The sequence below is a fragment of the Falco cherrug genome, chromosome 2 (assembly GCF_023634085.1).
Source record: "Falco cherrug isolate bFalChe1 chromosome 2, bFalChe1.pri, whole genome shotgun sequence".
Classification (NCBI taxonomy): Eukaryota; Metazoa; Chordata; class Aves; order Falconiformes; family Falconidae; genus Falco; species Falco cherrug.
The window spans coordinates 63,558,067-63,574,620 of NC_073698.1; the positions used below are offsets into that span (position 1 = coordinate 63,558,067).

At 42.2% G+C, this 16,554-nt stretch overlaps 1 protein-coding gene across 2 annotated transcripts in view; it reads left to right on the forward strand.

Annotated features, from left to right (window-relative positions):
* COL4A2 (collagen type IV alpha 2 chain) overlaps positions 1–16,554 on the forward strand; it is a 149,638-nt gene that overhangs the window by 127,011 nt on the left and 6,073 nt on the right. For both annotated transcript variants that reach the window (XM_055701240.1, XM_055701238.1), the window contains 16 exons: positions 1,478–1,639; positions 2,224–2,394; positions 3,660–3,803; positions 5,053–5,178; positions 5,516–5,697; positions 7,011–7,074; positions 7,471–7,545; positions 8,157–8,264; positions 9,228–9,335; positions 10,613–10,684; positions 11,074–11,199; positions 12,606–12,722; positions 14,322–14,483; positions 14,619–14,717; positions 15,390–15,536; positions 16,142–16,258. In XM_055701240.1, coding sequence (XP_055557215.1) covers positions 1,478–1,639; positions 2,224–2,394; positions 3,660–3,803; positions 5,053–5,178; positions 5,516–5,697; positions 7,011–7,074; positions 7,471–7,545; positions 8,157–8,264; positions 9,228–9,335; positions 10,613–10,684; positions 11,074–11,199; positions 12,606–12,722; positions 14,322–14,483; positions 14,619–14,717; positions 15,390–15,536; positions 16,142–16,258 — 1,980 coding nt within the window. The remainder of the gene's footprint in view (positions 1–1,477; positions 1,640–2,223; positions 2,395–3,659; positions 3,804–5,052; positions 5,179–5,515; positions 5,698–7,010; positions 7,075–7,470; positions 7,546–8,156; positions 8,265–9,227; positions 9,336–10,612; positions 10,685–11,073; positions 11,200–12,605; positions 12,723–14,321; positions 14,484–14,618; positions 14,718–15,389; positions 15,537–16,141; positions 16,259–16,554) is intronic.

Consider the following 16,554-nt stretch of genomic DNA (forward strand, 5'->3'; position numbering starts at 1 on the left):
TATGTGAAATAAGCATCCCCTGATACAGAGTTTCAGTAGCATTTGGACACAGAGTTAAATTTAGGACTGCTGATTACCCCCTTGCCCTGTTACAGAAGTGAGAAAGGAGTAGTAATTGTGTGACTAGCTCAAAGCAAGGAGGTATATCACAGGAACCTGTTTTGTAGACTCTTCTCATTACTTTCAATACAATTTAAAAAAGAGCAGCATCATATTACATGAGTTATTTGAAGTGAGGAGAGCTGGTTTCACCTTCAGTAGAGCCCTAGAGTGAAGGAAAGAGATGAAGGCAGTTCTGTGGCACTTGACAAGTTTGAGAAAAGGCACAGAACATCGCTAACACCTCTGAAAAGGGGAAGAATTAAAGGTAAAACATGGATTGAAAAGGGGAAAAAAAATTTGTGTGACTTTGTACCTTCTCTCTAAGCATTTCTGTAAAACTAAGTTTTTTAGTAAGAACGAAAAATATGTGCAGCAAAAAGAAAAAGCATTACTAGTTTCTCTGTTCCTGATTTATTTTACAGTTCTGACAGAATGGCTCCAAAAAAAGCACATGAAAAATTTAATTATTCATACTGATTTTTAGTTTTATATGAAGTGGCTAGTGATTCCTTCGTATCATCTATGCCACTTAAACTACTGTCTCCTCAGAACAGAGAGCTAAAGCCTGTATTCTGTTGTTGAGAAAATTCACCTTATGTGACCTCAGTTACAAAGCACCTTAACTGCAGTCAAGCCAGTGCACCTACACTGATGTAAAACCTGAATAAAGAGAAACAGATCCACTTGGCATGGATTTTAAAGTGTCGTGTACTTTTGAGGTCTCTTACACTGTCGCTTCTCCAATCTGAATGCAAAGCAGGCATTACCTTTTAAATCTTGACACCTCCTTTGCTTTTACATCATAGAGCTGTAAATTTTCACCCAGTGCACTAAGTCATGTAGAATCAGGGCCTTTTTGCTTAGGTGTTTGTATGAATCTTGTAACAATGCCGTGTGATGACCTTACTTGAAAATTCGTGCATAATGCAAAACCACAACCCACCATCTGCCTTAAATGGTTGTATTCCTGCCTATCACATTTTAGAAAAGATACAGAGCATTATTTCAGTGGTTCAGTCAGCTGCCTGATTTGATTCTTACAAAGACGTATGTGATAAAGAGAGAGATCAGGAATTGCAGAATTACTGGGGTAAAAATGGAAGAGAACTGCTCCGTCTATATCCACCTGGTGCAAATTGTTTCCATTCATTTGAAAGAGCCAGTCAAACTTTCCAATGCAAATACTGAGATCATTACTGGTAATGTCGATTATTTTAAAACTAATGAGCAGTCTTTTAATTTGCTTTTCCTGTTCTCACTGAATTTTCAAAGGAAATACATACCCTGTGAAAGACTAGTGTATACGCAGAAGTTATGTGTAATAATAAGCTCTCTAGATATTTATGCTCTCTAATGCATGATTATGGCATTTTAGGAGCAGATGGTAACCCAGGTTTGCCAGGACCCAAAGGAGATCCAGGGCCACAAGGTCTCCCCGGTTTGATGGGATTGCCAGGAACACCAGGAACACATGGATTCCCAGGCCCACCAGGAAACCGTGGGCCAGATGGCAGGCCTGGCTCTCAAGGACCTGTGGGTGAGGAACGATTGCTGTCCTGTGTCACTCGTCCTGCCGGTTCCCTGTGGCAGGGCAACTGTATGGTTTCTGCAGCAGAAAGTTAAGCCTGGGGTTGTGGCAGATACCACACTTTAATTCCCAGCCAGGGAAATGACAGCAATGGTGCAGACACTGTGATTGCAAATTGTGCTGGTATCACAGGTGAGAAGCAAGGGTGATGACGGTCCTCACTGGCAGAGCTGCTGCTTTTCCTTCTATAGCCACCCACCAAGCCAGGTTAGAACTTGCTGATGGCAGACTGGGAGGAGGGAGCTACCGAATGGGAGTAGTCTTATGGAAAAGGGGATTAATTCTTAAATTAAAGAGGAGAGGAAGATCCTTCCTGGGAGTGGGTACAGAGCCAAGCTGGTAGAGAGACTGGTTTGCTTTGATGAGCTGTTTTGTCTTTATAATCATTTCTGTGGTTCTTTGCCGAAAACAATCCTAATTTTCCCCCCTCAACATGAAGCTGGTAGGATAGCAGTTTTCTCTCTCTTGAGCTACCTTGTATGGAATCATCATGTATGTCCAAACGCTTTTTAATCTCCCTGTTTACATGGCAGGTCCACCTGGTGCTAGAGGAGAAGATGGTGAGCAAGGTTTTCCTGGCCCTGTGGGCCTCAAAGGTCTGTCTGGTGACAAAGGTGAAACAGGTTACCCGGGATTACAAGGTATACGTGGTGTGACTGGTCCCCCTGGCATAAGTGGAATGGATGGCTTTCCAGGAGATAAAGGTGAGCTCTGGATGGCTGCTTTGAAAACAGTTGCTTATTCATACCAGTAGACAGATCTGCAGTATTTACTCCCTTACTTAAAGCTAGTCACATAGGAAAACCATAGGCATAGAACACCTTGGCAAGTTCGTAACTCATGATAATAAAGGAAACAGAAAAAAGTTGCTTAAAGCTGTTCTGTACTGAGATGAACAGGACACATTCTCTACTGGGCTACATCTGTTTAAAACAGAAGAATTAGGGTCATGTGCCTAATATATTCCAGAATCACTGGCTGTTTACGCCTGTGTTGTGCTTGTCAAAATGCCGGCCTGTGACATGCAGCCCTATTTAGAAGAGCAATGGCTGTCTTATTTCTCCTTTTGAAAAATACAGTCTTTTTTCACTCTCCAGAAATTTTTCCCTTGTCCCAGTCACACTAGCTTTTAATGAAATAAAAGAGATGTTTCCCCAAATCTTTGCATTAAGTTTTTTAATGCTAGCAGTTGTGTAGTGAGCAATGCCAGACACAAGACCTTGATGTTGACTTTTACCAGGATACCAGTCTCACTTATAGAGAAGGTGAGATTCTCACTTGCCAGCCACAAAAACATTATGTATAATGCAAGCTGTCTACATCACACAGGGAGTTTCAACAGGATTGAACTCCATGTGAAGCCAAGTTAAACACAAAGGTGGGGTGCGTGCCTAAAAGTGCACGTTGCAATTTCATCAGTTGGAAAGATAGGACTTTTTTCCTAGGACAACTCTGGAGTACTGATCAGGTCTCACTTGTGAGGAATGATGAACTATTTGTTGGAATGACCCATGGAAAACAGCATCCTCTTGCTCAGAAAAGAGGAGTACAGGAATTTTTGGTGAAAGAGAGCCAGCCAGACTTAGACCCATGATTTGTATCTCCACATGTAGAAGAATGGGTAGACTGAAAACATTGCTTGGAACTAGGTCCCTTTTTCTAGCTTATCTGTAGGAGAGGGAGGGGTTCAGCTGATCTTTCAGAAGAAGACACAAAGTTCTGGTCATCTCCACAACATCTCCTCTTGGCCATTTGAGGCAGTCTAGTGAACCCCGGCTCTTCTTTACCTGTCAGAGAGCTTGGGTGCCTGATGTAGAGCTGCAGATTGCCCCAGGCATCAAGGCACCCAGCCATAGGTACCGCTACACAAGTTTTCGTACCATTCTAGTCACGCGTTGCTGGTTCACATTTACTTAGTTCGCAGAAATCTGAGTGAAGTAACAACTCTGTTCCCCATCTTTCTTTAAAGGCTTGAGAGGTTCACCTGGCATTGATGGTTTCAAAGGCATGACAGGCCTCAAAGGAAGACCAGGCATCAAGGGAATCAAAGGAGAATTTGGCCCGTTTGGGGCTCGGGGCGATAAAGGCTCACAGGGTGCACGTGGCTTTAAAGGTATTTGTTTATGGATGATACCACTGTGTTTGCTTTTCACATTTGGAGAACTATTTTACAAGGACACAAAGACAAAGACGACACATTTTTCACTTGATAAATTTAGCTCAGACATTCCTCTACCTATTTCACACATGGGCCTCTGGCCAAGAGGCCTGGATTTTAGGCTCAGGGAAAAGTTACTTCTCTGTGAATCTTTACACATTTAAGGTTGGAGACAGACATTTCATTATTCAGCTGAGCTCAAAGAGTGGCACCTCTGGGCTTGTGCAGAACTAACAGAGCCTTTTCCCAGGAAGTGTAAGGTGTTTGGGGGGAAAAGATTAAGATTTTGCTTCAGTTACCCTGTAAAGAAACTGAAATATTCAGAAAACCAAGCAATTAAGTAGTTAAAAGTCAGAAATGTATCAGTTGATATCATCACCGGTGAAATGAAAGCTAACTCAGTCCTCTTTTCTTTGCATAACATTATGTCTAAATACACGATTCACCACACGGCCAAAATGTTATTTCTAGGGACCCTGAGACAGGTAATTAAGAAAAGTGGTCTGCAATTCAAAGGTTGCGAGACAGTGCTCCCAGTAATTCAGGGGAGGTCTGAGCAAAAGGCATGTGTGAAATCACCCACTGCGAAGAAAACTGCAAATACACTTCTTGGTGAAGAAGTATAAGAATATAAGTGCATGTTCATAGGAGACAAGTCTGGATGGCTGGCCTGTCTCTACATCCCATAAAGAACTAGTAACAGTCATACAGTCTGTTTGGGTCCTTTGTTCAGGATATTATTTACTGATGTCACCAGTAACCTTCAAATTGAGACCAGGAAAAAATAATTGGTAACAAATCCAAACACTTTCTTTCAGCCAAGGCGTGCTTTGGCTGAGAGTTGCCCTTTCACTGGAGCTAACCCACTTTTCTGTGCTTTCTCCAGTGTGTGTTTGGGTTTTTTATAAACACATGATACCTAACTAATCTGCTGAGAGGTAAATCAGCTATCACATAGGAATCAGGGTCCAGCTCCCCAGGATTGTATGTACGAAAGTTTAACTCAGTTTTCACGTTATCTTAAGCTTTACTGTTCTGCTGACATGTTGTATTGGCACAGGTAACTTTTTATGTAAGTGGATTTTCCATAGCTTGTGCAAGATTATCTGTTAATCCTTTTTTGCTAAATTCACTCTTCTGTTCACTTCCTACACAGCGCCGCTGACTAGCTTTTTGTAACATGGTTGGGTATTTTACCCTGTAGGTGACCGTGGGGATCAAGGCCCCCCGGGAGAACCCCCAAAGCTCAAGCCCAGCATGATGATGGAAGTTAAAGGTGAAAAAGGAGATGTTGGAGAAAGGGGCACAAAGGGATTCTTTGGCTTAAAAGGTCAGTGGTCACAGCAAAACAAAGCAAAGCACATTCAGGACTATCGATCAGTGACTTTTCTCAGTTACCATATTAAATATTCCCTGCTGATTGTACCACTACACTGCAGGCCCCCCAGCAAAGTCTCTCGTAGCTGCGCTTCACAGAGCCACCCCCAAGAAAAGCTTTGCAGGGTTATGTCACGTGGGTGCTCTGCCCTTTTGTACTTGTACATCATGGTGCCACGTTTCAAGAAGGCTGCTAGCAGGAAAATTTCTTACATACAGGCAACTGCAAGTCAGCCTTCCCAGGTTTAACAGTTTAAATCATCATTATTTTTCTTCTTCCCTGCCTGCAGGTAGCAAGGGAATGCCAGGCATTCCTGGAAAGACCGGAACTCCAGGGTCCCCTGGGCATCCCAGCTATGTGGCAGGTGTGAAAGGGGACATCGGAGCGAAAGGGGTGACAGGTCTGAAAGGATATCCTGGCCCAGCTGGCTCTCCTGGCATCAGAGGCTTCCCTGGCAGCACGGGAGGCAGGGTGAGTTCATGCCCATGAGGGAATAAGGGTGTCCTTGTGCTGGCATTCAGCTTCTCTAGGGAGTGGCATTTACCCCTTGAAATTGTGCTGAACAGCTACAATGCAAAGATTAATATGCAATAAAAATTGAATAAATAAATCAAATTTTTGCTTGATCCTCCGATGTTCATTAAGCAGAATGCTTTCTTTTCTTATTGGGAGGCATTCAAATTTCACGTGTCCGTTTTTCGCCAATGAGGACCAAACAGTTCCTTCTAGATCCTTGGTCTTGTTGCCATAGCTGTTCATAAAAATTATTCTCAACACTGGGTTTACTCTTCCCTTTCTCGCAGAACTGATGGTACCACTGCCAAAAACCACTCACTGTCCCTCATCTAACAGTAAAAGAGTTTAAGAATCTCAGTTCTTAGAGGGTAATTCACCATGATTCACTTTGGCTGCAAAATAAGTTACACGAGAAGAAATAAACTCTTACAAAAGGCCTAACAGTAGACTAACAGACATCATTTATTTAAGAGAGCCAAAAACTATGCTCCTTTCTCAGGTAGCTTTGCCCTTAGATTTTAATAGGACTTTTTCCTAATCAAAATCAAGGACTGCAGGACTGTTGTGGTTTAACCCCATCTGGCAACTAAGCACCGCACAACCACTTGCTCACTCCCCCTGTAGTGGGATGGGGGAAGAGAACTGGAAGGTTAAAAGTGAGAAAACTTGTGGGTTGAGGTAATTTGAATTAATAATGGAAATAAAATAAAAAAATAACAATAATAAATGCAATGAAAAGGAAAATAACAAGAAACAAAACCAAGAAAGACAAGTGATGCAAATGAAAACAATTGCTCACCAACAACCAACCGATGCGCAGCCAGCCCCTGAGCAGCGGTCCCCCGGGCAACCTTCGCCCTGCTCACTGGTGGGGTGGGGTGGAGTGAGGAGCAGAAAACACCTTGACACTGTGTAAGCACTGCTCAGCAGTAACAAAAACATCTCTGTTTTATCAACACTGTTTCCAGCACAAATCCAGAGCATGGCCCCATACTACTATGAAGAAAATTAACTCTACCTCAGCCAAAACCAGCACAAGGACTCAGTACCCATATATGTGCATGTAATAGGATGTTCTCAATTTCATACTTCAGTCTTGGTAAACATAACTTGTCCCTTGGTTTGTACTGGTTTGGTTTAACTCATTTAAGCCAAATGACTCTATAAAGTACTATGGAAACTCAAAAATGGTAAATTTAATAGCCTTTTTTCAGTATTTTGAAACAGTGCTGCTCATTAACTAACACCTGTTTTCAATTATATGACAGGGAGAAAAGGGTGTTCCAGGAATTTCAGGTCATTTTGGTACACCTGGCTCACACGGTGAAATAGGTGAGTTTTTTCTCTTATCTGAGCACTCTTTGTATTCATTACCCATCAAATGCTCAGCATTAAGTTCTGAAGAGTCTTAGGGGTCTTCAGTCTTAAAGAGTCTTCTTACAGTCTGACAGAATGATATTGTAGTTGTGGGAAGCTATGAAAAGGTTAGTACCTTTTCAGGTTAATTTCATGCAAGGTGTACTGTCCATGGATACATCCACCCATGGTAGGGTGGGTGGTTGTTCTGGAGACTTTTATGTTTTCCTTTCTTTAACTTATTCCTGTTTTATTCTTTAAAGATGATAATTGCTGAATTTTGTTTCGTAAGTTGCAATTTCTTTGAAACGACAGGAAATACTGTTTAAAGTAAAGCTTGATTGCTCATGTGTTCATTTTTGCTTTAAATAGGTGACCGAGGAGATACTGTAAACTTACCAGGAATGCCAGGCCTTAAAGGGGAAACTGGTGTGCCAGGCTTAACAGGTATTAATTTCACAGTTGCTCTGCATGTATTACTTTTCACATACTAAAGTCCACAGAGGAAAGGAGGGGGAGCCTACCATGGGCTTTTGATGACTGTTGAGCCTGTGTTTTCATGACAGCTCCTGAAGAGGTTCATCTTTTCTTTATTGAAATAAGTATGTGCTGTGTTTACCTCTTCAACTGAAGGTACAGTTACAGCAGCAAACATCACATGCAACTCTGATAAACATTTCTTTGTAATTTTTTGCCATTGATGTCAAAAGGACCAGTATTGGGCCATGATTATGGAAGATGGGATAGCAGAGTCAGGTTGATTTTGGATTGGGCTGGTTAGGTAATGTATTAAAATTTCCTGCACATGCAGTACGCTTGAACATCAGTGTCATATTCCACATAATTTGGGGAGTGCTTTTAAAAATAAATTTAATGATGGTTTGGCCATCATGTTGTGGAAAACTTCATTCTCACAGATTATGCAAGCACCTTGACTAAAAGAATGTCTTTATGTGTCAAGACCAGGACCCATTCAGTAGCCAAGTTCACGTTATGCTTGTTAGCTTAGGGTCATATAGAGATTATTAAAAGAATATACTGGTTTTGTGGTTTCCCAGGCACAAGAGGAAGCACAGGACAAAAAGGCGAAGGCGGTGATCCTGGTTTCCCTGGCATTGAAGGCCTCAAGGGCACACAGGGTGTCCCGGGCTCTGTGGGACAGAAAGGTAAAATATTCTTTTTAATGCTTCAAAGAATAAAACTGTTTAAGAAGAGAAAGAAAAATCTCTTCTCCCTCAAAAGAAAGTCATTAGGTTTTTTATATATGTTGAACATTCTGTAAGTTGGTAAAGAGTAGTGAAAAGGATGTGGAACTCGGAGTAGAACTTACTAAGAGGAAATTTCAAAAGCCTAATTCTGCTTCATACCAGTTTTATAGTGATCTTTTTATAGTGATCATGTGTCCAGTCAAAGTGTTGTAATGCTGACATACTCAGGTATTCTAATGCTGTCTCAATACTACATGGAAGTGGGCTTTTCAGTGCTCTTTTCTGCCATAAATTAAGTCAATATCCCCCAGAACCCAGTGATGAAGCCTTTGAGCCAGGCTTGTTGGCCAGCTGTGCAAGAGTACTAGGGATCTGAACTCTGGCTAGATCATGAACCCAGGGCTTAAGAACACATCTTATTGCAGGAGGATCATGAAAATGCTCTTTCAGAACAGTTGCTCTACATTTTTTACGTAATTATAGGTCTTAGAAGCTCCAGCCAAGACTGGAGTAGTTTTGGTAGGTACCTCACAGGGAAACAGTTTTTGTAAGACCAGCGGTCCAGTCAGAAAGGAAAAACAGATGTGGCAGAAAAGGAAACTGAGGTACACATAAATGAAATTGCTTATTGTAACCGGCAATAGAAGTAAAATTATCATTTTAATAGGAGGATCCCACTGTATTTCGGAGCTTGTCAGAAACCTGAGGTGTTTAATTAATTGTTCTGTTACACTTTGCCTCTCCTGCCTTTGTTCTCCTTAACTTTCTCCCACTTGGATGAGCAGTGCAGTGTCATACAATGACATTAGGAGGGGAAAGCCTTCATTTTGCTACCTGGGAGAACGAAGGTAGCACAAGTCTGTGTTTTGGGCTATTGGTTTTAAGGACACTCATTAGCAATGATTCATCATTGTCGCACAGGTTTGCCGGGACTGGTTGGCCCCCCGGGGCAGCAAGGAAGCCCTGGGACACCTGGATTTCAAGGTGAAAAGGGAACTCCCGGCTGGCCTGGATTACCAGGACAAGCAGGTATTCATACAGCTTCAACTATTAAGTCACTTCCACGTGAGCACTTGCTATTGTTCTTTTGGGGTGAAGAAGAAAGGGGGCTTTTTGCAGTTCAGAGTGGCAGAGGTCCCTCTAGTAAATATTTATTCCTCTTCCTCATGAAGTCCAGGTGTGTTAACTGATTTATGATCAGTTGCTTTCTGATTTATGGCTTCTGAAGGACTGATCTCCACTGAGCTCACTTTAACTGCTGATGACCTCCCTCAACCAGGAAAACAGTTTTCAGGAAACTTTTTTCTTTTTTTGTGACAGCTGAGAAGAAAAAACAAAAAACAAAAAAAAAATGCAGCAAGGTAGTGATATACAGTATTAGACTATTATAATGTGGCATTAGATAGCAAACAATATATTTGTCCTACATCATCACCAAAAACTGAGAACTGGTCCAATTTCTGGTTTTAAGGATAAATGACTCTCAGAGAATTCTGCTATCAAAATACAGGTGATAGCTTAAAATGAAGCTGTTTGTATCACAGGATACAGAATCTCATTGGTTGCCACCTAATTCCTTAATATATTAAGTAAGCAGAATTTTTCTACAGTACGGCCAGAAATTGCCCCGCTTTTAGTAAGATTCATCTGTCTGAATCTCCATCAAATCTAAGCCAATGCAGTTATGAAGGCTGCCTTTATAGACAGTAAAGACAGAGCCAGACAATTATTTTTGTGAGGTTGAATTGTCCTCCAGAGCTCTGGCCATTGATTGGAGATATCTGTCTAGCTTAAACATTATGCTTAACACTTTGACAGGTACAAATAGGTGGCATAAATTTTACCTGTAGCAGCAGCAGCAGCTATTAGACATTTTGTTAGGGTTTTGTTGGCTTTTTTAAATGACACAGAGTCAATTTCTTCTGAAGAAAGCTTCGTCATAATCACATTTAGAGCTTGCAATTATGCCTTAATTATCTTGGTTTGAAGATTTCGGAAAACTAAATGGTTATTAAAAAAATTGTGGTAGTGAGACTGGAACTAACAGCATGCTACCAGACTGATCGGAGCTATTAAAAATCTCATAGGGAGTTTATTGGACAATAAAAAAATTTGCCAATCACAAAAACATGGTGTGGTGTATTTCATAAGCTTATTGTATTAATTAACTTATGAATTCATTTGCATATAATACACAATATTTTAACACAGAATAGTGTTTATTCAAGCATTTGAATTTTTTGCCTAGGAATACATATAGACTCATAGAAACTATTAGGATAATAATTAATGCAATTTTAAAACAGGCTTGCCTGGCTTAAGAGGAATCAGCGGACTGCATGGTTTACCAGGCACTAAGGGCTTACCAGGATCGCCAGGTGAGTGAGTCTCTTATTCTGCCTGTTCACAGGCACACCATTGCGTTGGCTACGAGTTTGGTCAGTGAGATCTTTGCAATGTGACTTTAACTGTGTCACCCAAAACCCATTAGGAATGGGAGGAATTTGCTTTGCTATTATGGGCTCTGGCAAACAACTTCACACAATATATGCTGCCACACAGATGGATTAGAAAACAACTTGAAATTGTAATGTCTTTCCTCTTACAAAATTGAAGCTTCGAGGCCTTTTTTCCCCATAATGAGCCATTACAGACTCATGTATTAAGTAAATACACATGCTCTATACGTCTATGTTAGCATGCTGGTACATTGTTATGCACGGAAACATTTCAGCTTTTGTCTTAATTTTGAACAACTCCACAACAGGTCCAGATGGCTATGGCTCTGCAGGTTTCCCAGGTGCAGTGGGTGACAAAGGGGAAGCAGGAGAGCCAAGCAGAGTGGAAGGCAGTCAAGGACCTCCGGGTCAGAAGGGAGACAGAGGTGTTCCAGGTTTGTATTCCAGAGAAGAAGATCTACCTATTATTTGTTTCAGCTGTGGGTGTCATAGATGTCACAAAATGCAGTATAGTGTAGACAGTTGTGTAGGAGAGTTCATGCTGTGGGGAAGGTCACTCTTTGGTGCTGCAGCTCTGCCAGCCCTTGCTCAGAAACTGTGGTGTGTATTGCCCAGTGCGGGGCAAGCCAGCCCCTCCAGGACAGCCTGGGTCCTTCCCCATGGTAGCAGAATCTTGTACCACCCGGTTTGCTCAGCAAGCTACAAATGCCAGTCACTACTCTCAGCCATCAGCTCCCAAAATATTTCTAATGAGGCTCCAGTTACATAAACTATGGCTTTTCTTTCTTTCTTTTTGTTGCAGATCTGTCAATGTTCACTTTTCTTCTGAAAGCCTCATTGTCCATCAATGTGTAATTGTCCCACTGATTCCTCCTGGGCTCTATTCCCATGCACCCTGCTTTACTCATACCATCACCCCTCGTGTAATGTAAGCATACAGCCTTCTGGCTCAAACCCACCTTGTTGTAGTGGGCTACACTTATCTCAGTATGGCTCACCACCGGTTATTCTTCCATCAGGGAGCAACCAGACTGATCTTATGGATGAATCAACTAATTTCAGGGGTTTTTTTTAAAGTCTGCCAAAATTTGGCTCTGAAAGGATTAAGAACTAACATAGATATAAAATCTTACTGCCTTTGCCTACTTGGTTCAATGGCTCATTCCTGTTCTTCTGTGTTATGCTTTGTTGTTACTAACATGCTGTGCCACCTCAAACACCATTCAGAGATCAATAATTAAGCACTGGAAGAAACAGCTATTTCACTTATTCATGTTTGTTTGTCAGAATTAAATATTACAGATTTTTTTCAAAGTATAAACAAAAGGGTTTTTGTGGCTTCCTGACAACTTGAATCTACCTAAAAGAATAATCTGTCATTGGTGGGCCAGATTTTTGGCCATTTAGTAATTTTCATCTATAGAGAATTTCTTGGATTGAAACTTTTGGTTTTAACTGACCCCCCAAAATACCCTAAGTGTTTGTGACCCCTGAGTCTGCAGGACAGTGAAGAACAAAGCTGCTTTCTTGTCTGCTTCAATATACCTAGAATATTTTGAATACTTCCTATCTTGAAATAATATTTTACCTGGCAGACGCAAGACCATTAGCATTCCACACAGTGAGATGTAATTAGCTATCCAGAGAGCTTTGGCACAGAACTAGTATTTGGTTCTTTTAAGAAAAACCTCCACAACACCATCTGAAAAAATAAAGCAAAAATCAGTGGGTACTGCAGGTGTTTTCCATTTTGAAAATACAATTCCTTAGTCTAAGGTGAGTCCTTACGATTGCAGTTGTGTATTTTCCTTGCAGCACTTCTTTCTTCTCTTCCTTTCAGGAGTCCAAGGCCCTTCTGGCATTCCTGGGCAGGAAGGATTTCCAGGGCCTCCTGGGATTTCAAATATATCAGGATACCCTGGTGATAAAGGCTCCCCAGGTCTAGACGGAGTGCCAGGTAATTCGTGGCTTGTTCCCCTCAGACAACAATAAAAGATTAAGTACAAGGTTGTGCCCTCAGACAACTATAGAAGAGTAAGTACTGAGTTAGCAGCAGCATTGATACTTCTGTCTTGATTTAGTAAAATTATCCCTATTAAACGCCACACTAAAATGTATGAATAATTGTTGGACAGAACTAATGGTACATAAGATAATAGGGACAGACCTCTTAAAAGCAAAGGGCAGTTCCTTCAGGTTGTCCTGATGGAAGGGTTTGATTTACATGCAAATAACAGATTTGATCAACCAGAATTCTCTAACAACTTTCAGATGCATTATGCTAATCGACTACTTCCAAATCAGAGGTCTGTGGCAGACTTGCAAGTCTACAGAATATTTTCTTAATCACTTACAAAATTTTCCTGTGTAAAATTACCATGCAAACTAAGTTACAGTGGAAAGTATTAGTTCATCTCTCTAAAAGTCCATGCTATGAGCCTGCCTTTCTCAAACATATGAAACAGCCACTCTGTGTGTCTCAGTATTTAAAGGCTGATACACCTGCTGCTCATTGGACTGCACAATCATTTCAAACTGTAGTGCCACTGTGAAGAGCTTATAGCAGAAGTTGCAAGTGTCCCACTATCATCTTTATGTGGTGCATGGAAATTTTTACGTAAATGCGGCAAAAACTTACAACAGGCAAACCAGTTGAAAACCAACAAAATACCTGCCTTTCCAAATGGAAAAAGAACGTTAGTTGGCCTGACTCTGCATACTGATTCCCACTCCCCAGGCAGTCATTGGATTAAAAGATAAAAATAGAAGCAGCCAGGAGAGTGAGAACAGGAACACCACCTCCCAGCACAAATGGTGAGACAGGCATGGCTTACTCTTACTTTACCACATGCATCTTGCATTTGTATCCACATGTGATCCAGCTTCAACAGGCACCATGAGAGATGCCCCACTCAAACCCCTTGTTAGTAAGTCACTCTCTCCTCGGAAACAAGGTCCAAATGTCTTCTTAGGCAGAAGAGGTAACTGAAGAGAAACCTGCCAGGTTTAGCTTCAGGCAGTATGTAATTCTGGAAAAAGAAGCTGTTCCCATAATTCCCAAGACAGCATGAAGTAGTTATTTGTATCCAGATGTTCAGCCGAAGCACTAAGATACACAGAACAGTAAGTCCTTGGCTTATTTACCACCTGGCACTGAGTCAGGTACTCCCTGCTCTCCGATTTCTCTCTAGTTACTTGGACAATTTAGGATGAAGCAGGGAGGCAGCTACTGAAGTGGAGCATTTGCTGGGGAAGGAACAGCTCATTGAAGGTTCTATCTCAGCAGGCACCCCACTTCTGAAATCTTGCTTGAGATGACACTGTGCTTTGTGGGAGCTTTCATGCTCTAATTCCTCTGCCACCGCAGCAGAAGGGTATGCCAGCCTGAAAGCAGGAGTAGGAGTGCTGAGTAAGCCTATTGGGGAACTATGCATTATCTCCCTGCTTAAATTAAGGAAATAAAACCTGATGCGATACAATTAAATAGCACTGTTATTTTCCGCTGTGCCCAAGTCATAAGTATAAACAGACTGCAACCTGTATGTGCTCTAAACAGGCTACCCAGGACTACAGGGGCAGCCTGGAACACCAGCTCCACCAGGAAGCAAAGGAGAAAGTGGACAAATAGGTGTGAGTGGACAAACTGGCCCAAAAGGAAGCAGAGGTGATCCTGGATCAGCAGGGAGACCTGGCATTCCCGGGTACCCTGGACCTAAAGGTAAGGATAGGAGACACTGACCTTGGCCAGAGGCAGGGGAACCTCCTATACTACAGCAGCTTTAGTAACACGACTTTTGCACTCACTTGATCTGTGTTGAAATGCAATAATGCCACCTGTCATTTTTCATTAAAGGTCAAAAGGGCGAACAAGGTGTCATCGGCTTTATGGGCACAGTAGGATTTCCAGGTGATTTGGGACCTATCGGACCCAAAGGGGATAGAGGAGTAACTGGTAAGTGCAGTCGGATGTGTGACTCGTTTCTGAACTACTCATTTTGCACCTCCACAGAGCTGATCTAGCTGGCTCTGCTTTGAGCAGGGGTCCTCTCCAACCTGCGTGACTTTGTGACCCGTGGCAAATTCCAGCGGTATTTAACATGGGTAGTCAACTTTCTGTCTTTATGAATTTATTTTGTATGGAGTGCCAACTCCAAAATCAGAGCTGTTTTCAGGATTTAAAAAAAAAAAAAGAATTCCTGATCTAAACAAATCCTCCAGACTAGACATACTGGATATTTAAAAATATCTTTAAAATCCTTCACTCTATCTATGCCATCGTGTATTTGTGTCTGTCAAAGCCCACCAAAAGATGTTGCCACACCTCAGAGAGCCGTTGGCTGTTTTGGGGGGAACTTCCCAGCTTCCTGTGTCATAAATGAAGGAGCAGTAGCATCATGCTTATCTGTGTGCTATCCAAGAGAAGACAATCACCATACTCACACATGTTCCCCCAGTATAATAAATACAGCTGCTATACCCAGGGCGATGAGCTGCAGACCACAGTCCCTCTCTTACATAAGCAGCCAAGTAACAGCAACATATCTGTAGTTGAAAGCACATTCAGGAAAATAAAGGGTTGCTGGTTTTTTTTAATCAAACTATCTCATCTTGCTTCTAATCACAGGCTTTCAGGGTCCTCCAGGCTCTCCTGGGCTGCCCCCTCATCCTCCAAGGCTGGTTGCTGAGCAAGGTTCACCAGGACCCCGTGGAAATATAGGACCTCAAGGAAGCCCAGGAGATATGGGACCTCAGGGTCCACCAGGTGATCCAGGTAGGAATTGCACAGTCAGAGTGAAAGCTCAGTTTCCCTTAGCAGAGTGAGGCTGCCACAGCACTGCTTTGGCTCTCTTCCGCTTTGAATTCTGTAGGTCAGAAAGGAAAGTCAAATTTTGGTCTTTCAGAGCTAGGGCTTGGCTTTCCTCCTCCCCCGAGCATTCAGAACATAAGCAAAACAGGAGAATACTTTGACAAGACTCACATAGCCAAAGCAACACCAGATATGGATCTTACTTAAATCAAGACTGAATGTCTTTGGTGGAAAAGTGCACATCCTTGGGGGCATGCTATCAACCCAGGGAATGTAGCACTAGTGATGTGTGGACCCCATGCAGCGCACCTCTTGCTACAAACCTCATCACAGGTGCATGGTGGTAGCAAAAGTGAAAGATTAGGGCTGTGTGGTCATGTAATCTTGATCCCAGCAACTTTTTCCAATGAAGCCAGTGCTCTTTGCCTGAGCAAGAACCTCAGCATCTTGCCTTTAGTGTAAATTGGTAAACCTGGCAGATAGGACCAAACATACGGAACATGTGAACAAAGGGGGTAGCACGTTGATATCTCTGCAATCACTGTGCTTATAACCATTGTTGGTGCAAGGTTTCAGGGGCTCACCTGGAGAGCCAGGACTCCAGGGCAGAGATGGCATTCCAGCTCCCCCTGGCTCCAGAGGTGAACAAGGAGCAACAGGGTTTCAGGGTCCAGTGGGATTTGAAGGTAAGAGATGTCACACAGCACTTCCTTCCCTCTTTCCTGCTTCACTCCATAAATTGTTCTGTAGTTAGTACATCACTGGATGGGGAGGAGGGGAGGAGAGAGGAAGTTTCTGTTTTCACAGCTTTTTCACAAGGGACAACTAACTAACTTGTAACAGTTACCTTAAAGCACTATTTTTGGGATACGTTTCCATAGGTGTAGATGTCAGTCTGCTCTTGAGCATGCTTATTTTGATGTGAGTGTATTTGTATATTGGTTTCCTCTCAAGTATTTCAGCCTAGTGTTTTGCTAACAGC